At 40.0% G+C, this 25,551-nt stretch overlaps 1 protein-coding gene across 1 annotated transcript in view; it reads left to right on the top strand.

Annotated features, from left to right (window-relative positions):
• The window catches only part of camsap2a (calmodulin regulated spectrin-associated protein family, member 2a), a 46,789-nt gene that overhangs the window by 4,312 nt on the left and 16,926 nt on the right, over positions 1 to 25,551 (top strand). The window contains 7 exon segments of the mRNA XM_054602969.1: positions 1,183 to 1,442; positions 15,397 to 15,558; positions 17,493 to 17,576; positions 22,120 to 22,152; positions 23,352 to 23,400; positions 23,403 to 23,492; positions 24,513 to 24,652. Coding sequence (XP_054458944.1) covers positions 1,183 to 1,442; positions 15,397 to 15,558; positions 17,493 to 17,576; positions 22,120 to 22,152; positions 23,352 to 23,400; positions 23,403 to 23,492; positions 24,513 to 24,652 — 818 coding nt within the window.

The following is a 25,551-nucleotide window of genomic DNA, read 5'->3' as shown; positions in this document are numbered from 1 at the left end:
ATTCTTCCAGCTTCAGGCATGTTGGCCTGTAGCTGAGCCTGACCTCTGACCTCCCTGTGGAGGATGAAGGGGCAGGGCTAGAGAAAAAGGTTCACCTCTTTGTTGTGATCAATTAGATGAATAAAGTACTTACAGGAAAAGGATATAACCCAGGCAGTTGCTACTATTGCTGTGTGTAAATATGGTCCATGATAACACATAGTCCATCTTTAGATGGCAGTCTAAGAAGGGGATTCATGGACTGTTTTGTGTGTATGTGTGTGTTGGAGGATGGGCAGGTGTCGGGGAATGTGAAGCTGTCACCACATGCCACATTTCTCTCTGCATACATCCAGTTATCAGAATTTCAACATCTATCATCTATCTCATTTGAAACCAATTCATCAGAATTATTTTTTTGTTTGTTTAATCTGTTGTTGAAAAAGAAGGACTTGGATGATATATTCTTTGTGCAATAGAATATATATTTCTCTTTTCAAGCAATGGTTTTATTAAAATGCTGCCCAGTTCAGCAAACATTGTCGAGCAAGGTACAAGACAAAAGCAATAAAAAAGGCAGTGTTTTTTGAATTATTTGTGGACTATCCCCTTGCAGTGGACTTGCTTTAGGTGATGCACACACACACACACACACACACACACACACACACACACACACACACACACACACACACACACACACACACACACACACACACACACACACACACACACACACACATGCAGGCTCTCTCTTTGATGAGGCTGGCAGTGAGAGGGGTGTTCCCAGAGAGCTTCAAGCTGCAGAGATACAGACTAGATGAAATCGATCGGGTTACACTCCTCCTGCAGTTGCTATAGCAACGCGGATGTCTATCCACACATATTGACGTCAAAAACACCGTCAAAGTATGGCAATGAAAAATGAAGCACACGACTGTACCTCAGCTCACGTTTACCAGATTTTTCACTTGTTTTATTCCATGGGTTTGCTCCAGAATTCAAATTGGGTGAAAGGTATGACAAAGGGGCTATGTTTTTCCATATGTTAGAACATGAATTGAAAATGTTCGTCATCAACATGTAGGGGATTATAAACTGTGGTAGTCCCGGTCGCACAAACACATACTTGTTCTTCTCACTTAGAAAAGGTTAGTGCAATCTCTCACCACAAATCCCACTTCCTCCCCTCCGCACATACAGACAGCATCCCTGCAGACCTAAAGGACCCCTTCTACACGGACCAGTATGAGCAGGAGCACCTGAAGCCTCCTGTGACCAGCCTCCTGCTGTCTGCGGACCTCTACTGCAGGGCCGGCAGCCTCATCCTGAAGAGCGACTCTCCAAAGCCACTGCTGGGACACGATGCCGTCATTCAGGCGCTGGCTCAGCGTGGCCTCTACGTCACCGACCAAGAGAGACTGGTGACTGAGAGGGACCTTCGAAAGAGGCCCCTGCAAATGGTAAGAGAGATTTGGAAACCCCTTTTTTTTTTTTTGAAGATCGTGGTTGCTACATACAATAATAATGTTTTTGGCTTATACGTGAAACGCTCAACTTCCTGCTTTGTGAGCATCAAGTTATTATTATGTCATAGTGGTCATCACATGAAACTCATCCACGCCCTATTATGAGAATACCCTGAATCAGACACTCCCTTACAGTGATAGTGAATTTCCTGGTCGTCAGTCCCTGGTGCATATTTCATGCATCTTTCTCATTCCATCATTCCATCATTCTACCCAGCTTGTTAACTAAAGTCAACCAGGAAAGAGGACGTTCTTGAGTAACAGGGTCGAAGAACAGGACGTTTTACAGCTACTCAAATACTTCTGCCTGCCTGCACTCATGTACAAGTTGGTTAATTGTGTATGTTGCTGCATCCTAACAGAGCGATAAGTTGCATGACGCACACAATCTCAGTGAATTTCTGCTAAGGAAAATGGTATAGTTTGTTGATACTTTAATGTGTCTTTCAGTCAAGGTCTTTTATTTTGAAAGGTCGGCACATTTGTCTGTAAAGAGCTGCATTAATAGAAATAGAAAATGAATTCAATAAACCTGATTAAATTGGCCTTCAACAAGAAAACACACCTGCTAACGTTAGGTCAACATACAGTTAATTACCTTCGATAAACAAGGTTTTATTTTGTTTCGGCTTGTCTGTTTTCTTGTAAATTTGTGCTGCATTTATGTAGTTTCGGAATAATCGCAAAAATTTGTTCCTGACTTGGAAAATTCATGGAACGCCTCTTTGAGTTGGAACAAAAACTCCAAAACAGCAACCATATTGGTGAAGCAGTAAAGTGTCACAAGAACGACTTCCCATATCTAGAAAAGAAAGCATCAGAGGAGCACCTGAATGCACCATCGTCTGTTGCCTACCCTGTGCTCTCCGAGCGGCGAATGTCATTCTAGTTTTCTTATGAATTGCTTCTAAATTGCTCCAGCGTTGGTGTGTTTGTGTCCAGCACAGATCTGCAGGTTTTTTAATCTGTGCTTGCTGCCTTTCCATAACTGTGTAGTTGGTCCTCTGGTGGGAAACATCAACCACTGTCGCAGGGTTTTTGGCAGGCAGTCGTTTATTACAAACATCTAAAATGACAACTATGTTCAGTTTTATTCCAACAAGGACAGAAGTCAAAACAGATGTGACTTCTGTAACTCTGCTGGCATTTCTTTTACTTTCTTAACACACAGGGTGCTTGTAAACTGTTCTGCTGTTGTTGTCGATGAATTTAGTTGTAAAAGTCTTCTGATTTAAATCCAAACAAATTGTTATGAATTTGAAAGTTTTGTCAGGATTCACAAATTAAACTGAGGCACTTCCACCGTTTAAATATTGGAAAGATGAGGGTCCTACCAATATTTAACATACAGTGATTACCTATTGAATAAACAGAATAAACTAATGTCACTAATGAAAGAATAAAATACTGTAAGATGCAACCATCAAAGCAATATGCTAACGTATTTATTCTCAAAACATTATTAGTTATGTAATTAATGTCATCTGGGGGAAAAAAGACCATTATCATTTTAGAAAAGTTTAGTTAATTTGCTTATTTTGTCAAATAAAAACAGACGTGTGTGCATCGTATTGTTTCTTAATGGACAATATCTGTGCATAATAACAACTATTTTTTTAATACAAATTTGATTCAAAATATAATTAAAAATCTCTACAACCCAGTAAACAAGTGCATCAAACCAACACAGTAACAACAGTTAACCAGTAATAATGTATAAGACAGTATAGACTTTATTTATTCCCTCCTCCAGATTCTTCCAGATGAACAAGCCTGTCTGGGGATGAAACCAACTGTTTAACAGTAGAAGCTGACTGTAGACCTGAAGGCATCCACAGACTGCCCTGTGTGTATCTCTCATCTCTCACTGTCTTCATAGCTCCTCTCTACGTCTTTGACTTGGAGCTCACTTCAGAGACGACTTTGCCGGCATTCCTGCTGAGTGAGAATGAGGGATCCTCGTTATTTGGGGGCAAAGTCTCAATAGGAGGCTTTACTGCCTCAGTGAATTGCAATTGAGACACGATTAGCACACAGTTTGCCTGTAAGTCTGTTTGTAGAGTCTTGCTGGTTTTAATTTCCCTTCTATGCAAATTCCAAAGGTATTTAAGTTTTGTCGGGGTTTACATTTCCAGCTCGTTGTTTTTGTAAATACAACAAGTATTTAAGTACCATCTCATCTCACATTTTGTGGATGTGCATGTGTGTGTCCATGCTTTCTAGCTTCTTAACACAACAGCAGCCACAGCTTGTGCAGTAAACCTGAGGGATTCTTGTGCAGAATGTTTACTGTTTATTTAGTATTTCCTCAGTTTATTTACTAGTCCAGAGCTGACCCAGGGTTTTAAACTTGATTTTAACCCGCCACAGTGCATGACGACATTGTTTGCCAAAGCAGCCACAGTGTGTGTTTGTGTTTATGCTTGACTAAGCAGCTTGTTGTGACTGTGGAAATGAGCTGCACTTCACTTTTTTCCTCCCTCGATCTTCTATTGTTCTGTCTTTCATCCTTATATTCTCCATCCGTTCTTTCACTCTTCCCCCTCTGCCACCGCCATAACATCTACTCCAGCCTCCCTTCGTCCCCATCTTTCCCCTCAATCCATAACATTTCCCAAACACCTTACTTTCTCCATCACTTTTCATTCACATATCCAAACTTTATTGCCGCAACTTTGCTCTCATTCTTCCTCTCTCAGCATTCATCCTTTCCTTTATTATCCTTCATTCCCATTTCATTATCCTTACATTACATCGTTAAAATTAGATCTACAGCGTCGTGATCTGATAAATGATAAAGGTTTAATTGCAGTAGCTTAACTGATGTTAGATGGATTCATTAATCCTTTTAAAACTTATTTTTAGTTACATTTTTGAATGAGCTGAGAAACAGAAAGATGCAGCAACACTGTGTAATATTGTCTTCTATGAGGACATTACACACTTGAGACAGTCCATGTGGATTATATGCTGCACATTGGAATGACAGCTCAGGTAGGGGATTCATCTATTATTTAGAAACTGCTTCAACATCTATCTAAGGGTTGACAAGGTGACCGGAAGCGGTCCAGGCTGAGCTCTGTGAGGGTGTGGAGACTCGGCTCGAAGGGAAGCAAAAAATATTTATTCTGCGAGGCTGGTTTGGCGGCTTGATAGGCTGTCCTAGAAGGAAAACACCACTGGTTTTACTCCCGAAGCAGACTGTGAAAGCGCAAGAGACTGAGCACCTACCTTCAGTTCTAAGCGGCTCTAGATCAGAGTGCAGAAATGTCATCAAATGCTGCCTCATTGCATTTTAAGCTAAGCCTTTCTTTACCTCAGCAGTTTGCATAAGGTATAAAAACTTACAGAATAATCAACTTTTGGGGATGTTGGAGGGAGCTTTAGTAGGTCAGTCAGCAGCAGAGTTAGATGCTGATGATGTCTTGTGGGACACATGTCATAACTGAGAACAGTCACTGACAATGTTCACTAGGCTGCCGACTGACTTCGCATTTAAATCGTATTCTTTCTGTCCCCTTCTGTCACTATTCTGCCCACTCATCCCTCTGTCTTCAGCCATGTGACGGATTCCCGAATGTGAAGACGATGGCAGTATGAGCGCCCACTCGGTCGCCTACTAACAATCTGTATCGCTGACGCTCTCCTCCACCTGTAGTGCTCACAGAGAATGAGGGAGAGAGATGTGGATGTGGGCTGAGGATCTGAAAATATTATTCTAGCATTACGCATTACAGCCCACACGAAGCACCGCTGCAAGCATTACAATAGCTGGGATTCATTATCCAAAGGCTATAATTGCTAAGTTTCCCGATTTTATTATTTTCAAAGTGTCAGTGCTGTGAGTTCAGCTTTGCTCGTGCTGATTCATTGGAAACTCTGAGAGACTCAACAAAACATGCAAGGAACAATCAAATATATATATTTTTAATTCATGTCAGTTTCTTTAAACTGTTTCCGTGCAGATGTGGTCAGGGAGAAAACGTAATATTCCAGATGAACACCATAACCACGTAAAACATGACTGAATTTAAGACCGATATCTTGGCTTGATTAATTCACATGTTATAAAGTGGTAACCCTGTTGCTATGGAGACACTAAGTGGGATGAGAATGACATCAAGATCTATAAAAAGGGGATCCTGGGTGAGTGCAGGTATCTTAAGAACCTAGTGTCACAGTGTAGAGCAGTACAGATGTTCCCCTTACAGCCCTGCAGTAACGCAGAGAAGGGGGTTAATGTATAAAAGCAGTTGTTGGCATTAAGTATTTTACTTAATTTATTTAGTTTTTTTTTTATCAACATGAACTCTCTCACTTTGCAACTACACTGTGTTCCACTTTGATACAACCTAGCAGACCCACTAGAGCACTGATGGTTAATTGTCTTGGCTCAAGGGCACCTCTGCAGTGATAATGAGAAAGGGAACACATTTTTTTTTCTTCGCTGAGTTCAATTTACATTTGCAAAGATGTAGGACTGTTGTTTTGGATTTCTGGGGAAATTTTGTCCATCCCTTTGTGAGTAAATCCAGCAGGATTTACGTTGCGTTGCTTGGAATAAAGTCCACATATGCGAACATCATATCATATAAAGATTCCAAAAATCTGAAATTAAACTACATATAACTATACATAATTAATACAAATATATTTATTAATAACAATCTGTAGTTCACAAAACAAATACCGATAATATAATCCGTACAGCTATTGTTTAGACCATCATCTACTTAATAAACTGATCACATGACAAAATGTGCCACGACCTGCCTTACCACTAATGCTTAACAGTTTCCTGGGGAAAAGCCTGTCGATCAGCACATCATCACAGGAAACAAACTGGCGATGTACTCTCTACTTCCTTGACCTGGTCGCAGTGACGAGTGATGTTCTTCCAAGCAGCCAAACCTTGAATGTCAGCTTGAATATTCAATAAAGCTGTAGGAAATAGGTCTTGTTGATGCCAAGAGTTTTTAATATCCTGTTTAAATCAGACTCTATCATGGCTGTTTGCTGTGAACTACTGAGAGTAAAGGCATAGCACTTTATATGGTTTCTAAGTGGCTTTATAGGCAACATGGGTGCTGTGTTTCTGACTGTCAGAAAAGTTTCAAAACAGACTTTATACTCTCACTTATGTTAGAGAATGCTTTCAAATCTAACCATTATGGCAAATACATCTCTAATGGGTACATTTGGCAATTTATTCAATAGTTCCAGAATAAATGCTGGCTTTCTACACGGTTGTTTGCCAGATGTGGTGCATTTGAGGCACCAGGAATATTATCTAACCAGGAATCTTTCATATTCCTGGTTAGATAATGTACTATTAACACTTTATTATATGAAGCAGTTATTATGCTTGTATGTGTGTTCTAACTTATTAGCAAGAATATAATGCATTGTGCGTCAATAAATGTAAACATCAGTCTATATTTAGCAGACATTGTGTATATATATATATATATATATATATATATATATATATATATTTTATATAGAATAATTATTACATCAATATTAAACATTCTATATAGATAATAAGTGTCTGAAAACTCTTTTCTACTGTGTGACTTTGTAGAAGTCTGTGTGATTTATTTATCAATTCCTGTACTGCATATGCATGAATAGAGGTGAATATGCTTCCTCCTCCAGCTAGTTTCCTCTCTTCTGCTTCCTCCATCACAACCCCTACTGGGCAGGCGCTGCGTTTCCATGGTTACACTCCAGTAGGCAGGGTGTTCTGTGTGTGTGTAGGTGGGTGCAAGAGTGGGGGTGCTCATGCCTGCATATGTCGTATGCGTATTCTGTGCTTGTATGTGCAGCCTCACTGTGAGAACACTGCTGCGCTCTGAGGCAGAGAATACTGAAATGCTGGATTCGTATGAGCAGGCAGATGGCATTTCTAAGACGCCGCATCACACACAAAGATGGGCATGCACACACACACACACACACACACACACACACACACACACACACACACACACACACACACACACACACACACACACACACACACACACACACACACAGACATACAGGGAAGTACAGAAAGCTAACCTGAGTGCCAGAAAAAAAAGACTTCTCATCATCAAACTAGCTTCCTCCGTCCTTATTCTCTTCCTCTTCACTTGATCTTAGGAACAAAGACGAGCTGAAGCAGCAGGGTGGAAGGGAAGCCCATCCAAGTACTTTCTGTCTCTCTGCTCCGACAAAGTCACAGGCAGTATGTTACGCTCGATGCCAGCGGCGACTTCCCAGGCATCACAGTATGGATGGATGGGCAGCGAGCACATTATGTGATGTCCTGAGTCCAGAGCGTAACTAGAGTTAGACAGTTAAGCAGTTTATCCCCAAAGACAAGCATTGATGCTGAGTCCACACGATGAGGATTTATGCATCAAACCTGAAGGCAGAAGCATATTTTCTAGACTCCGTTGAACAATGTAGAGAGAAAAAAACATGCACAAGGGTATGTTCCATCTCAGTGATTCTTTCAGAAAAAAATCTTTGGTAATTCATTTTTCAATCTAGTACGCAGGATTTTAAGTAAAAACAAATATGTCTAATGTCATGAAAGAGCGTGTGTGCACCTGGGAGTATTCTTTTCAGATTAAACAGCTCCTGGCAGGGTTACCCAAAGCCCATTGATCCAAGTTGAGGGACCGATCTAAGAATAATTCAAAGACATCTACTCTTTAGATCTGCGTCTTTGGTCCCTTTTGGGCCAGGTCGAGGGCGGTAGATTGTAGGTGAGTGCCTGGTGGCTCAGCCCTGAATAAATAACACACCCATAGATAGATATTTTTTCCACTAGCTACATGTTGAGAAAGCAAATCTGTGATAACTAAGGATGTCTTTTTATAGCGTAAGAGACACAACACCACAACAAGTTCTCAGTTCAGTGTTTGAAATGGGGAAGATAAGATACATACATAGATGATACACACACAGATTTCCTCACATGTTTGAGAAAGGATATTCTTTATTATTATTTTCATACGTCTGTGCAGCATGCTATATATTCTGATCTGGTTTAATGACCCCGTAAGCTTATTACACTAATAGAGAAAACCTGTGTCATTTTCTCTTTAGAATGTAGAGCAGGGGATTTTGTAACAAATCATTCTCACTCTACATATCTTAAAATATTCACCTGGCTCTCCTCATTACTGACATTACATATGCTGGTTAAGCTATAATAGCACTTGATCCGCAATTCATTTATGCTGCCACAGATTTGGCCCTGTGAGGAGCTTTGTACAGGAATCTCTTTTTCTAACATTGAATTATACAAGCATTATTAGGTAAACTATTGTAGTGTGTATTTCATTGTGATTTATCTGCACTTATGAATTTAACATCAAACATTATTTCATTATTTATTATTATAAGGCAATGATTGATTCGGTATTTAAATTAATTGATTAACATCCGACAACAGCACATTGACTGCATTAGCCGTGTTTGATACGTACAAATGTTCACAGAAACACACCGAAACTAATAATATAATGTACAATTCTCTCTGTCTCTCCACATAAAGAGACATTTAGAGCTATGTGCAGACAGAAGACAACCAGGATCCTGAGCTGGTAAAATCAGGCAACGCTCTGCAGATAATCTGCAGCACTGTGTTGTTGGAGACCCAGTTTTAGTGCCGCAATGAGAGTGGGAAATGGAGAATATATATCCCATGAAGAGAAAAGCCGGCTTTTGGACAAAGGCTGTAAATGAGAACACATAACTTTTAGAAAAAATACCAGATTTAGCTTTCCTACTGTGGTCCTAACCGCATTCTCACAGGGATTTAGTTTGAAAAGTAAAATAAATGCAGAAAATCATGTTTATGTTAAATGTGTGGTATTTCCCTTCAAATGAAATCAAACACTCTTTTATCGCTATCCCCACATGAAACAGTTTCAACCCAGAGAGCCTTCTCAGACATGAAGGAAGGATTTAGAGTGCAGGCGTATCTCCAGGCCGGGTCAACGCTGGCTAGTAGCCGCGAGCGAGTCCCCAGATAGTGTTCTAAGGTTAGCTTTGAGGTTTCCATATAATTGTTAGGTTGGGTTTGGAGCACATGGAGGGGGGAAGGTATTCTGCTCAAAAGCTCAACTCCCACATGTGATGCCAGACCTCACAGTTGGTACTTTTTGCATCCGAAAGTGTGCATTGGTATGTGTGGGAGAGAATTCATTTTCTCTGCTCCCGATCGGACAATTGGAAAAAAAGAGATGAGGAAAGTTTAATTTAAAAAGTTTTTTTTTTTTATAACTGTGCAAAAATGTGTGCAACTTCCTTTTCAAACTGTTTAAATGAAATGCAGCAGGAGTGTGTGGCGATTTATTTACTGTGTCTCCTAGGAACAGCCATGATTCATTTAATCAAATGGTTGAGACCAATTCTGTTTGACTTTCACCTTTAGGGTTTTTCTTTCTTACTTCAATTTAATTATTATTCAAAAGTTCTAAATTATTCATTACCTTAGCTGGCTGAGGCACACGTATTCTTGTTTCAAAGTTGGGAGTTTTAGAATACATAAAAGTGCATAAAATATAAGTTTAGCAAATTGTTTTGTATTGTCAGTACGCTTTACTGCTATCTTAACTTTAGTTGTCTTGAGAGAGTTACTTCGATCACTATGGACGATCCTGGAAAAACAACGGTTACATTTTAAAAATAAAGTTGATTATTTTTTAGTTAAGGTGCCACAGAACACTGTGATTATCTGAATGTTTGTTATTATGTAACCCTGTACAGTATCTAAACTAGAGTAGTTCTTGACCTTTGTCGTACGCTGTTACCTTGTTTTTCCATAAAGTAAAGAATTATATAATTGATATGAAACGGCAGGACTGTTTATTTCATTTAACTTCTCTTTAAGAATTTGTGGTGACCTTCAAAAGAGACCAGAGAGAGAGGTACAGCTGCGAGCTTTTCCATGTCCAGCTGAGTTGGCGTGAAGTCACCTGAAGCTAGACAGTTACATTTTCAGACATATGCCCCAGCATGGAGCCTGTGGGCCCGGACAGGAGAGCTGTAATAGTAAAAGCAGACTGCATTTCAATATAACACCACCCCTGAGCTTATGTTGAATCTGTGTGTGTGTGTGTGTGTGTGTGTGTGTGTGTGTGTGTGTGTGTGTGTGTGTGTGTGTGTGTGTGTGTGTGTGTGTGTGTGTGTGTGTGTGTGTGTGTGTGTGTGTGTGTGTGTGTGTGTGTGTGTGTGTGTGTGTGTGTGTGTGTGTGTTTCCTCAGGAGGTCCTATGAGACTTCAGTCTGATGATTTAGGTTTGCTCTGCTTAGGGTCATTTTCTGCACCTACTGTTTTTCCATGGAAGTTTATATTAAATCTTTGGGATTATCGTAAATAATCGATGAAGCTTGGAACTACAATAAAAACAGGCACGGAATGATCATTAGCCAGAGCCCACTGAAGCCCCTTAAAGCTTTGACTGTAAGTTACGGTAAAGACATTACTGTAGTCATTACCTCAATTCAGATCATGTTGCAGTGAAATAAAGTCAATGTAATGATTTCACAGATACATTTTTCAGAGATCTTTTACAGTAATAGTGGGGGTACTAAAGTATTACCTGGTTCAGGCCACAACAAGCAGCTCGGAGCTCTAACAGTAGAGAGAATGCACTGAGGTGAAGAACATGACACACTATCTTTTTGTAGGTCGCCTCTGGTTTGTTTTTGCGCATTTCTTTTGTGCATCGTTAAATCAGGCTTCTACGGTGGATTTTCATCTCTCCTCTTTCACCAAGAAGCCGCAGTGAAAATGAACAGCGCTGGCTTATCTCCCCGGGTGGAAATACAGAGAGACATTAATGTAGCGGCACAATAAAAACAGGATATCAACCGTGAAGGGGCATCTTCTTACCTCATGAGAAATCAAAATAAGATTTATGGACCTAATCAGCTTAGATGAGAAAGCAGAAATTCTTGTGTGTCTTGGCTACAGAACGACTCACGGCATCAAACGAGATCAGATGGCATCATGGCAAGCATATGATAAAGGCAGTATCTTGGGGGAAGACTTAAAGCAGTGTTATATTTTTAGATTTTGAATCCTGGGAAGAAAATCAAATGGAGTGTACTAGTAACATTTTCCCCTTGTCCAGCCGTATAGATACCCTTAAGCAAGGCATATAATCCCTGAACACTCCAGTGGGGCCAACAGTGGCCAAGAATGGAAGACAGAGGTTGCAGCTCAAAGATGTGGATATGAATAAATGTATGAATGTGAAGCAAAGCGATTCTGAAGGAAAGCATACACACACGGTCAGCAAACCTAAAGGTTAGAGAACATGATGTCATTGTAACAGTCTTATTGCAGATGACTGGCAGGTCCGCTCTGGGAGAAAGGCTAACCCTGTCTATGGGCAGTGAAAGAATCTTGCTTTCCATTCTTCCTCCCTCTCTTCTTCTACTCTCCATCCAACCACCACTACCGCTCTGCATTCATCTGCTCACTGGAGCCTTTATTGATCCTTATAGCTTTCATCTGACATTTACACACGATCAGCTGATCTTTAACTGACCATTTCTGTAAGTGTTACACAGCACAAGAACTCCGAACTAATTCAGTTACAGCACCTTATCTGCTATATCAGCTTTGAGAGGGCAAAGGAATTTTAAGGAGACATTTTCCACATGTATTCATTTAGAATTGGACAACAGGGAAGCTCTATCAACTGTTTATCAGTGTTGTTTCTTCTGATAAAAAAATGTAATTGTCATATGATGTCATTGCATATTGTTTATTAACAAGCTCACATTTACAACAGATGAGTAACCAATCAGGTTGACATTCATTTACGTGTCCCAAGTACAATTTTAGCCTTAGGACTTTCTATTCTGCCATAAAGTCAGAGCTTGAAATGTTGAATAATTTAAAGTTTTGTAAATTTGGGGCATAAAAAAAGACATTCAGGAACTCATGTTGCTTCAATGTTATCACTTTGAAGTATGAGTCAACAGCTTGCAGCGCAGCTAAAAAACACTTTTCCTCACTGATTTCGCTTATGCGATGATGCAGTAAGTCATGCACTGCCGGACCGGCTACATATTGGAAGCACAGAGAAGATCGGAGAACAACACACACAGAGGGAATGTGACTTCATTCTCTGCTCAGGACAAAATCTTTAGATAGCAAATATTTCTTTGCTTCTATATGCCCTGCATTTTGAATTTAACACCCTTAAAAAAGAAGCTGCTTTGTCACATTAGAAAGTATGCATGATCACAGTGTCAGAAACACCCGGCTCTTGGTAGGAGGATGTGGTCTTACACTAGCCTCTTCTTCCACGCACAATGGCTGGGTATCACTCAATATTATGAGAGGCTGCGGGTCTGTGGTATAGTAAACATGATTAGTTCACCTTGTTGTAATTTTATCTCATCAGACCACAGCAGATCCAAATCAATATCCTCAAATTGCTCAGCAGAAGGGAGGAAACAGGAGGCAGAAGAGGCCTTGGAGGAATGATACTGGTCCCTCGGCCTTTTTAAATTGGTCTTGCCTGGAGTTGATCATTTGTTGTGGAAATACAGAGCAGATTTGTTACTACAATGCAATGGGGTAATGGGATAATGTGGCACAATGTTTGGACAGGCTTAATGAAAGGCAATAGGAAACATCTTGGCAGTGTATTATTAAATGGGATTGGTTTGCCGCCTGGTTGCCTGATCAGAGGAAATTAAGCAATAAGCTACAGTCACACAGCAAATTAATTTCACAGCTAAAAGGCACTTAGAATTGCAAACTTGACAGCCAATATATATATTATATTGCTATATATGTGTGGTAATAAAATCTCTTGGTTGTTCCAGCTGCCATCACACAAATGACACAAAGTGAGGAAAAACAAAAATAAAGGAATGATTTGCAAAAGGGGCACATTTTTTTAAATGAGTGGTCCAAGAGGGAATGAAGCACGGCCTTCTTATTAGGATAACATGACAGAGTGAGCGAACATCACGGCTCTCCTGCATCACTATCAACATAAAACCCTCCAGTGATTTGTTTATGACATCATTCCTTTCCTGTGACTCTTATCCATTGCATCATTGTGGATCTTCAAGGGGACGCTTTAAATTTACGGCTCATTTATGGGTTAGCTCATGGAAGACCTGCCGCTCAAGGATAAATATTTGGCGTTTTGTTTCCTGGATGTGTGTGTTGGTTACACAAGACAGTGTAGACTAATAGAGGAAGGTAAAGGGAGAAGCCAAGAACTAACATACACAGATTACACCATAGTATATTTTACTTTTAAGAACATTGCAAATTAAAGTGATCGATTATATGTCAGAGCAGTGTCTTGCTTAAAGTATATATGTAAACATGTATCAGAGTTGATATGATTTCTGAGGCCCTTACCTCTGTATTAGTCTGGGTTTAGTTAAATAATGTTGTTATGCTATTTAAACTTTCTTTTTTGCTGCTGCTGCTTTGAACCTGCTTTTCATAACAGCACAAACTCTTTTATGACTTTTATTTTACACTGGTACAACAGGGACCTGTCTAGTAGCCTTGTTTTTTGCTGAAACCCTGATCAATGACACGACTAGTAATGATTTCAGGAAATATATAGTAATGACAAGAACATGGCATTATTGTGGATAAGGATTGAGGAATATGTTACAGGTTTCATCAAAAAAAACAGATCAACTATTTGGACAGTATAAAAGGGAGATGTATGTATGACAGAAGTCCTCGTAGACAAATATTATAATAGACATATTTGCATATTGCAGTGTAGAACTGCTAACCACACCTTTCCTTGTTCTGTTCCTTGTATCTCGTTAATATCACATTGAATTTGTCCAAAGAGTTCCTTTTGGGAGCAATGCCAAAGTTCAGGAGTATTCAAGCAATACAACATGCTGCTTATGATAAATGATGATAGTCTGACATTTGTCTCAGATTTACTGACTGATTGACATCCCAAAACTGAATCAACCATAAGCCTTACCCGATGAAAAGTAGGACATGTATGTTGGTTAAAGATGTTCACAGTTCCATACTGCCGTGACATTGTATTATAGACTTCATGTGTCCAAAATGGATTTATATTAATAGTTTAAAAGAAATCTCCAGTCAGTGATGAAGATCAGCTGGAGTATAATGGATGCCAATTCTATTAATTGGACTCAGTTGTCAGGAAGATGTCTTATTCAGGCCTCTCAAAGGGTAGCAGTCGCTGTAAGCAAACTGGGTCTTGTAACCAGGGATGAAGGCATTTGTTTCCAGGGCAACAGCCACAAGGCAATGTTTGACTGAGTTTCCGATGTACAGTGGAGGATTTGGTGTCCTTGTCCAATCCTATAAATCACTGCCCTTTCAATGCCTTTCTTCCATTCAGTGCTGCCTCCCTGTTGCAGATTGGATGTGCCATTTTTAAGTTTTAAGACTTGAAGAAGCTGCTCAGAAACATATTTGCAGTCTAGCTCATGCATTTCTTGGCTTGCTCAGTCGATGACAATGATAACATTCGGGAAACACTTGTTTTATTATCTTGATTCTGTTAAAGTATCAGAGTTCTTGTAGTCTGACAGCTCAAGCTGTTGTCTGAGATTAAACCGCTTTCATGGTTCAGTTCATTCAGAGCAAAGGGATCTGTCTCTTTAGATCGTGTCTTATTTTCTCATCTGTCATTCTCTTATCACACACCGTTTAAACTTGACCAAGGTGTTCATCTTTTTGGTGTGGTTTGACCCGCTAAACTGGTAAATGATAGCATAGTCTAAACTCTTCAACTATCTGCAGGAAACAAACCACAGCGAGAATCTGCTTGAATCCCCACCTACTTTAAAGCTACTGGTTTTCACCCTCTAAATCTTTCTCTGTTCTTTTTTTCCACTTCTAGAGCTCTCACCTGGCAATGATCGACTCTCTGATGATGGCGTACACAGTAGAGACGGTGAACGTTGCGAAGGTGATGGCCTGCATTCGTCAGTATTCGGCGTGCGACCCTGAGGTGGAAACACCTTATGATACAGAGGATGCAGTGACCACCTGGATCAACAAGGTGGGTTATGGTATCTATTTTTGAAATTGACAGATTTACTTTAACTACAAGTACAGACCGTAAGATACTGGTCATTGGGGTTGCACCATATCATAAACATGAAGCATGTCACCTTGTTCACTATCACAAGTCGCAATTTCACATGTTGCAAGTTGCTCAGAGGCAGTTCATGGATATCAGGCTCTTATAGCTGGAGCTCTGATATTCCACAGTGCAAAGTGGGGTCGCAAGAAACAATCTGTTAGATGTACACCACTTTTTCTTCATGCCCTGAAGCTATGCCATATGAGGTGTACAGGTGAACTCCAACACTTAATAAAAGCATCCTTGTGGGTATAATAAAGATGGGATCATCCGTTTTCCTCACTGCCTTCACTGCTTCTATAACCTTTTTCTAACAGAGGGATATTGATACAAGGATTGCCATATGTTTACTGTGTCGTGTAAAGCAAGCAACCCTCCCCATTTTCCCGAAAGACTGCTGATTTTCATTACCCTCTCCCGACTTCCTCCCAAGTCACAATACTCTTTTTTTCCCTCCCATTTTTGCAACGCCCTAGCCATTGGAAAGAGTTGGTTTCAGAGTTCAGTGGTGCTGTTGTTGCGTTGTTACTGAAAGGGCCTCCGGTGAGTGAGCAATGGAAAGAGGAATGGAGAGTACTGAGGAAAATAAGTATATTCAAGCAGGGGCAAAACATTTATGACTGAATGAATGAAAGTTCACGTCGGAGAGGTTTTCAGACAGAATTGTCAACACGTTAAACTCTGTTTCAGTTGACTCCAACTCGGTGGACTGGCCGATTCAAAGGTCTGGACCCAGGCAACTCTGAACATACATGCTCTGTGTATTTCACCTTTTTTTTTTTTTTTTTTTTTTTTTTACTTTCTGAAGTAAGTGGTTGGCTACATGGCCTACATGCCGTTCTACAGGCCCCAGTCTGTTTACATTCTTCTAGTAGGAACACTGGGCTGCTGCCAACTCTGAGCTTAAAACACACACACACACACACACACACACACACACACACACACACACACACACACACACACACACACACACACACACACACACACACACTCACACACACTCACTTACAATAGCTAACAGGTGTGGTCGTGGAGTCCTACTGGTTGAACATATGGCTCTCTGTAGGAGTCCCTTTGTGTTCCAAAGGTCCAAAATTCACAAGTTTGAGTGCTGATTCCTGCCTTAACTGGATCCATATCAATTTGAAGAGACATACTGTAAAAGGCCCAGAATTTTGTAAGTTTTGATTTTATTTATTTCAATTTAACAACATTTGACTGGACTTAATTCTGATTCAATTTCTATTTCAATTCATTAAAAAAATTCCCAAACTCCCACAACCGAGACCTCTATGATCCCTTATGGGAGAGAAAGCAACTCGCCACAAAACAAATGCACAAGTAACGATAACAACATAAAGCATTGTTGTGGTCAAAGTGCCGTCAATTTCTTCAAGATTGCCCGTAAATGGGACATGGACGTGTACGTATACTGGTATAGCCTTTTTCTAGTCTTCAGACCACTCAGCGCTTTTAACACTACATGTCATCATTCACCCATTCACACACTCTTACTAATCAACCCTACCTATTCATAGCAATTTTGGGGTTAAGTGTCTTCCCCATGGACACATCGACATGGACTAGCGGAGCAGGGGATCAAACCGCTGATCCTCTGATTGAAGGACGACCCTGCTCTACCACTGAGCCACAGTCGCCATGTGCTGATGTTCCACTGTTATGACTATGAAAAGTTAAATTACATTGTTAACTCTTACTGACTTTTGAACTTTACTATAACTGTTCATATGAAAGCAGTAGGAGTTAAAGATTAAGCATTATTCATAATCTTTTGATGCTGCTGCCGGCTCAGTGAATTTGAATATTGTTTTTCCTCTATCTTTCAGGTAAATGAGTATCTGAAAGACATCGTGGTTCAGGAGCAAAGGAAGAGTGAGACGCAGAGCGCAGAGCCTGCTGGGAGTCCTCGGGTGGGTGTTTCTCTTTTCCTTTTCAATCCCAGCTTTAACACTTCACTAGCTACCACACACGAACATACAGATGTCACCAGTTTGATGGACACTTTCAGACAAACTTGAGTGAAATCACTTTGCTCCACTTAATGGATTTAGCACAACATTCTCCTTTTGACTGACAGATATTTGTCCCGGACCTCTGTGTCACTTTAATATCTGAGACCAGTTTCCTGGAGAAGATCTTAAGCCCATTAAAACCCGACTACCATCGAAGAAAATCTCCCTCACATATGTCTGAGCTTTAGATGAAGCTCCGTCTGCATTTATTTAATTAAAAAGAGAGAGGATGCCAGGCTACATCTTCAGCGTCATGATGACTTTATCCACCCTGACGACTGTACAGGCTTCACTCACTGCATTCGCCTTAACCAGCAGATCAGTGCTCTCTGGTCTCATTAGGCCGGCAGTCATTTAGTGCGAGTTCATCCGTGTTCAGGGTCCTTTAGTACAAATCTGTTATATAACTTACTCTAGTATCAGCAGTGATTTCTAATGTACGTGTGTGTGTATGCGTGTTATGTATTCAGGTGTTTGGGTTCTGTAGTTTGCACCACATTTGCAATAAATCACAATAACGCGGACACTCACAAAATACCACCTTAAAGCCTTTTAATGCCATTTATACATTTCCCAGTTAGGTCTATGTTTTGTGTCAATGCTACGTTTGGTATTATGGTCGGGCAGTGAGGGTAAGAGTTGGCATGGCAACCTCTACCCCCTCACCCTGACACAGCAGAGTGATGATCAGAGAGGAGGGAGGAGGGGGAAGGGAGCAAATGACATCGCTCTCACCCTTCATGCTTCTGTCTCTCACCTCTGTCATTTATTATGCATCATCGGCAACTTTTCAGAAAGAAAGTGACCTTTATGTGGTTTTGAATGATGCAAATTGTTTTGCGAGTTTATTCAGTGACCTCTGAAAGTCATGAACCCGCTCAACAAATATTAGATAACCCTGATAAATTTCAGTTCACATTCATTAGCAGCAATTCAGTCTCCTCTCTGTTCTATTATGTATTTATCTTGATCAACATTTCACCTTGCCCTTGATCTCGACTCCACCCTCCACTCTAGACTCACCCCCCCCCTCTCCTGGGTCATGCCTCCTATCCTCGCTGTCTCTCTCACAGTTTATGTCAGGCCACACACTATGACACAACTCTGTCAGTGATGCTGCTTTGTAGAAATGTTAAGTGAGTTAGAAAGTCTACCTAAGGGGAAATATTGAAACCCTGTCTCTTGTGTTTTAGCCTGCAGAGAGTTGAAATTGAGCAATGTATTGTGTGTGTGTGTGTGTGTGTGTGTGTGTGTGTGTGTGTGTGTGTGTGTGTGTGTGTGTGTGTGTGTGTGTGTGTGTGTGTGTGTGTGTGTGTGTGTGTGTGTGTGTGTGTGTGTGTGTGTGTGTGTGTGTGCGGTGCCCCTTCGCAGTCCCACGGCTGTGCAGACTTCCACTGAGTTTGATGCTGATCTGACCAGTCAGTGTGCAGACGCAGCAGTGCATGCCTCAGCTATCCCACATCAACACACTCACTTTTGATGGGTGAAGTTGCATCAAAAATAAGTGACTAATCATTTCATCTTTAGATTTTTTTTAAAAACTTGTTAAACAACAAAATGCTTTCCAAAACGTTACGTCAAAAGTGACAACAGAGTCTTTTTTTTTTTTACAGCATAGTCACATAGCGATGGTCATGATGTGAATGTTAACACATCTGTTTGTTTGGCCCCTGGGCCTGAGAGTTGGCCCCTCAATAACATCATCCCTAACGTCAGGGCGGCTCACGCTGATTGGTGTGTGTGCATGTCAGTGTTGTGAGGCTGCGGCTGCTGTCTGTGTGTTTAAAGTTATATAATTATCAGAAGTACTATCCAAAACTATTAGCAAGAACAGTATTGTTCTTGCACTCAAAAATAGATCTTTGGGTGGGAGGGAAACACGTTTACATGGCGAAAAAACAAATAGACGAACAGAAAACAAAGTAACTCAAACTGCAAAAACATTGTGCACTACCATTTGTTTTTCGCTTATGTTTAGCAGCTCCATCTATCCTCCCCCCATCACTCCCCCTTTAGACCTCCCCCTTTCTCTATCTTTGCAGTATGACTGCAGTGTGAGTCACGCAGGCAACCTCTTTCTCAGTCAGACAGAGACGCGTACCCTAAGACAACACTGTAGAGATCACCGGGGCGACAGTGTCTTTATTTTAACCTACTGTACTGTACCCAGGGGTGAGGGTGGGTGGAGGGTCGGAAGGGGTGTGGTCAGTGACTGCAAAAAGGGCAACGTCAGGACAAACGATTGAGGACTAATCCTTTTAAGTTGCAAAAGCTGAGCTGCAGCTCAGCCGGACATGTCTGGCTTCAGAGGATGAACTTTGATGGGAAGAGAGAGAGAGGATGCAGGATGATTGAAGTGCAGATTGATGGGGTGAATGTGTGTGCACGTACACATGAGTATAATATGTACGTCTTTGATCTTCTGTAAGGAGATGATGAATGAGTGGGCCTTACCTCTCCCCAGGGGTTTCATTGCTGGTTATTACAGATTTTAAAATCAGTTTGACCCTGCTTAACCCGCAAGATCTTAGATCATCTCTTTAGATGTGCAGTCTTCATCTCCTCTATCTTCTTCTCAAACAAACTGGGGCAGCAAGCCTTTCAGGTTTGTGTTCAGAACACACAGTCAATAAAAGTTCTACAAATGTTTTGGGCTAATATCAGTGGTTTGTGTCATGAAGCAAAACCCCAGACTCACCTCCAGCTCACTCATTGCTACTGTCACTGGATAATAAATAGAATATATAGGTATATGTTGAGCTGTGATCGTGTATATTTTTGTTTAAGTAAACCTTTTTTTGGCCCTGCGACAGACTGGCGACCTGTCCAGGGTGTACCCTGCCTTCGCCCATTGACAGCTGAGATCGGCTCCAGCACCCCTGCGACCCTTAACTGGATAAGCAGGTTATGGAAAATGGATGGATAAACCTTTTTTTGTTTAAATATTAGTCCTGTATTTATAGCCATTAGCATATCTAATGTAATTTGGCTTTGACAGTTAAAAACAAAATACCTAAAGAATTGGAAGTGGTATACAGACCATATGATGTGGAAGATAAACATGATGAACAGTATGGACAGGGAAGGGAAAGATAAAAAAACATGTATGTACTTGATGATTATCTAACTATGAATATCTGTAAACACAGGACATGGTATTAGATCATACTCTAAACAGGCCCTGCAGTATTTCCTTTCTCTTATTTTCGAAATGTTGTACTGAGAGGGATAAAAACAAACAAAATATTTAATTTCTCCAATCCGCTATAATCTGATACGACAATACTACTATTTTTCTTTCCTGAACTTCAAGAAGGTCACATTCATGCTCCAGCATCAGTTTCAAAGGCAGTCCATTCACTGACAAACAGCTAAAACTGATTAACTAATAAGTTGATTAGATTACATCACGTGTGTTCCTCTGGTGGCATCAGACTCCTGTTATTGACTTAAATTAGCATTCAGAGAGCTGCGACGCTAATCAAATCAGGAAAATCCAAGAAAGCTACAACTGATCTTTTCCTCCTTTTTGCTGTCTTTATTATTCATTTTGGGCAGGTTCTGTACAAAGCCTCTGTATTTTTTCTCACAAGTCATGGCTCACCGTTTGAAGTTGAGCACTTGCCAGCCTTTTTTGAGTGGCACTCACATGTGGTTCTTTGATGCTTCTAGGTAGTATGGGCATAAGCTATTAACCGAGCCAAGCCTCTCCTCTCCTCTTCTGGAATCAGCTTACATTGTCAGTGGAGAGCTGACAGCTTGGTTACATTTATGCAGTGGGGTGGTTATTTCGGTTTATTTGAGCTACTGTGGACGTTTCAGCTGATGCTCTCCTCTTTAGCGACAATAAGATACATTTCCCTGATTTTGTTGGTGTCATACGGGTGTTTCTTAATTCCAAGCTTCTTCTCAGCAATTTAAATTTGCACAATTCAAAGTTTTGTTTCGACACATCAGCAGTGAACTTATGTGGATTTAGGGACAATTTGAACACTAACAAAATAAGGGAGTGTATCTTTAAAACAGTATAAGGACACATACCTATTGATGGACATGCAACACAGATTACATTCAGGTCTAGTGGTCCAATTTCTTGTCACGCATTTGTTTCATATGAGCTTTGAAATGTTTCCTCTGTTATTGTTCACCTTTCAGTTAGAGTGCCATTTTATTTTAGAGAAATCGTGAAGGAACCTTTATTTGATCTGGCAGTAACTAAACTCTTATTCTCTAGATGTTTAAGCAGCAAAATCCCCAAATACACACTTTGTTATTTGGGTTGTGTGGGCTGCTATTCATGCACTCTCAGTGACACACAGGTTATCTTCCTTTGATCTCACTGCTGTCATGTCTTTTCTTGTATTACTAATCGCATTACAAACTAATCTCACTAACAGGTATTTCTTTGTTGTTGTCTTTTTCTTTCGCTGTGCTGCTGCAGTCTCCAACCAAGTGGTACATGAAGCTTGTGCCCGTAAGTCAACTAATCTGCGCTTCGCTCTTTCATCTGTGTATCCATAGAAACCGTCTCTGCTCCCTTCTACATCTCTGTGTCTTGATTGGCATCATTTTGTCACGTGTGCACATCAACCTGTGACCCGACTGTTACATGAACACGTTTCTCTTTTTTTCCACCAATTTGATTAACAAGTGATCCCCTAATTCTGCATCCATGTGATTTACTATACAGTAAAAATATGAGAAGAAATTATGAAAATATGTAATTATTTAACATTAGGATAAAGCAGTAATGTGTGAATCATATTATGAATTAGTTCTAGTCTACTGTCTCTTTTAATTGCAGTTTGGTATAAAGTTATTTTTATTGAAATCCATGGCATACAGACATAAGGAATATGTGTTTATGAACTCTAACATACTTCCTTTTATTAGCTATTGTGAAGGTCCTTGTCAGTGGAAGTAGACACCCTTGGGGATACGCTGAAGAGGTCCCAAGGGATTAGCCCAAAAAATGAAATAAAATGTTTGATTTTATTAGAATTTAATTTCAGAATGAGGATGTCTTCGAGCATTTGGCATGGAATTGATTCAGAATCACTGCGCCAACTCTCATTGTAGGCCCTCTTCTAACATTGTCTTTCTTTGCCTCAAACATTGTGTGGGATTTAGTGGAAAGCTATATGTAAATATCAATGCCATTGGGCTACACTTCACATAAAAATTTGGTAAATTGATACGACAGTTTTGACACATTTTTATTTATAGTGCTGTTTGTAAATCAATATTTAAGTTGAATTGAAATTGCTCAACATATACTGTAGATAATAGTTATCTGTTATACCATTAAGAATAAAAAAGATCACAACATCTCAAAAAATATTATATAGTCATTCGCAGAATTAATGTTTACCATAGTGGGTTTTGTTTCCTCTCAACATTTTACAACTCTCACTGTGAGGCATCACAAGCATTCAATTACCTTCATTCATGAGTAAATCTAATGAAGCCTCAAAATGTGGCCCTAAAGTGTTTAAAGAGACGATAAAGATACAGCTGTTGTGATGGTTAAACTGCTACACATGACTAGTTTTACAGCTATACTTAATGATTGAAAGAGAAGCAGTATTCTGGCCCAATGGGAACCATCGATGTAGGCAGGTTAATGTAGCACAGTGCAGTTTGATTTCTAGCTGTGTATTTTATGTAATGCAGGCTCGCTACAGGAAGGAGCAGGCGTCGACCCAGCTGGTTCCCTGGATCCCCCAGTGGACAACCTGCTGAAAGACAGCACGGACGGCTCGGCCCTGGCTGCTCTGCTACACTTCTACTGCCCTCAGCTGCTGCCATTGGACGGTAAGGAGCTTACAGTTGGTGTGGGCTGAAGTAAGGGTGTGTGTGTGTGTTGGTTTGGAACAGGACGTCCTGCAACATAGCACTAAGACAGAAATCAGTGTATTGGAAACGTGGAAGTGTATTCCATATAATTCACTTACAGCAATGTATTCTGTACAAAACGTTTTTCAGAAAATCAATCACTGTATATCCATATAGGTAAAATATGTCATTTATTTACGCATTTCTTACTATTTTTTCCCCTAAGAGACTGATACACTATCTGCTGGATTTCATGAGAACAAAACAAATAAAAATGAAAATGCAGAATATTTAGAACTTTTAAAAGTTTTTGACCCTTAAACTGTTTCTGCCCACTGAAACCAAAATTGGTAAACATCTGTTTTCAGAACATATTTCAACTCCATGCTAAAAAAAAAAAACACACTTTCAAACCAAAAGCAAATAGCTGAGCTCCGGGTGATTCTCTCTTTTTTTTATACATTGTTTGTTATTAATTTGTTGGCTGGAAAACAAAATCAGAAACGATTTGTTAGATTTTATAAAAAAACAAAACAGTAGTTACAATGTTTGTGGATTTGATTAGTGCCACTTTGACCCCTGTCCTGAATGTTTAATTCATTAGATTAAAGATCAGTCATGAACAAAAGATGCTACATAATCACATCACTTTGCTAATGAAGTGTGTGTTAACAGTGGGCCAAACACACACACACAAGCATTCATCCTGGAGAAAAGATCAGTCACATGACGCTGTATTAACAAACAGCTCCGCCTACAGATTGATGATAAGCAGATGTATGATGTCATGATTGGTCAGTCACAGACCATTGTGCTTTAACACCTCAGCAGTTTTTTTTACTAGAAGTTCCTTAAGGTTGTACTTAACACGCTGCACCGCTCTCTGATCTTAAAGTACATTGAAAACCGCGGAGGTGTGTGTTCCAACAAGAACCCCTTTAAGCATTAAACTCATACTGACCTCACACTGACACCTGATGGCTCCCTTTGCCCTCCCAGATGTCTGTCTGAAGGAGAACATGACGCTGGCTGATCGGCTGTACAACCTGCAGCTCATACAGGACTTCTGCAAAGACAACCTGAACAGCTGCTGCCATTTCAGCCTGGAGGACATGCTGTACGCCTCCTCCACCATCAAGGTACGACTCAAAACCGGCTTCACTCAACACAAAGGTTTAGAGTTTCATTTCCAAAACGAGATATTTTGAAATTGAAATAATTTCACTCACTTCTGTTTCAAACCGTTGCTTGGGACCTGTTTAGTTTTGTCAGTAAGTTACTGTAAGTCTTGAAGTGACTAACAAAATGATTAAACTTGTACAGGCTGTAATTATGATTTTGTTTTTTTATTTCAATGTAAAGACATTTTGGAAATTAGTTTTAAAATTCCTTGACTAGTTGTTTTTTAGAAAGTGATCTTGTAAATTGAGCTCAATGATAATTATAAAGACTTTAAGTTATTTCCAGTCAAAACAATGCTGCATGTCATCGATGCTTATATTGTGATACTGATCCTGTTTGGTTGGCGTCCAAATCTTCTCTCTGCAAACCTCATTTCAACAGTTAGTGTGTAATCGTCCATACGGTCTTGGAGATATATCTCCCAGAATGCAAACTGCTCAGCCACAGAATTGTTTAAACTGAGCTTTTAAAATATGCCAAATGTGCATGTGCCAGCAGGAAGAAGAAATGCCAATTGTAGTTAGTATAAAAACCACCATCTAAAAAAATGGGACCTCACATAAAATGGCTGGTAACATAAAATCCAAGAAAGTGTTGTTTTTTAGTTTGTTTTTTAAACCTTCGAGTTATTCCAGTTGGCACATTTACAAAATCACAGTTAAATTAAAGTGCCAAGTTAAAATTAAGTTAATGACTGTTTCCAAAAAGGGATACAAATCATGTTTGTGTTTATTCATTCATGAGTTTTTCAACAAATCTGATTAGAAAACCAAATGTTGTGGTATCCAGTGAGAAAGGCTAAAATAAAAACAGGAGAAATGAGCAACTGTGTAGGCCAGTGTGGTGAGTCATGCTG

The sequence above is a fragment of the Anoplopoma fimbria genome, chromosome 8 (assembly GCF_027596085.1).
Source record: "Anoplopoma fimbria isolate UVic2021 breed Golden Eagle Sablefish chromosome 8, Afim_UVic_2022, whole genome shotgun sequence".
Taxonomy (NCBI): Eukaryota; Metazoa; Chordata; class Actinopteri; order Perciformes; family Anoplopomatidae; genus Anoplopoma; species Anoplopoma fimbria.
This window is presented reverse-complemented; position numbering and strand designations above follow the sequence as displayed.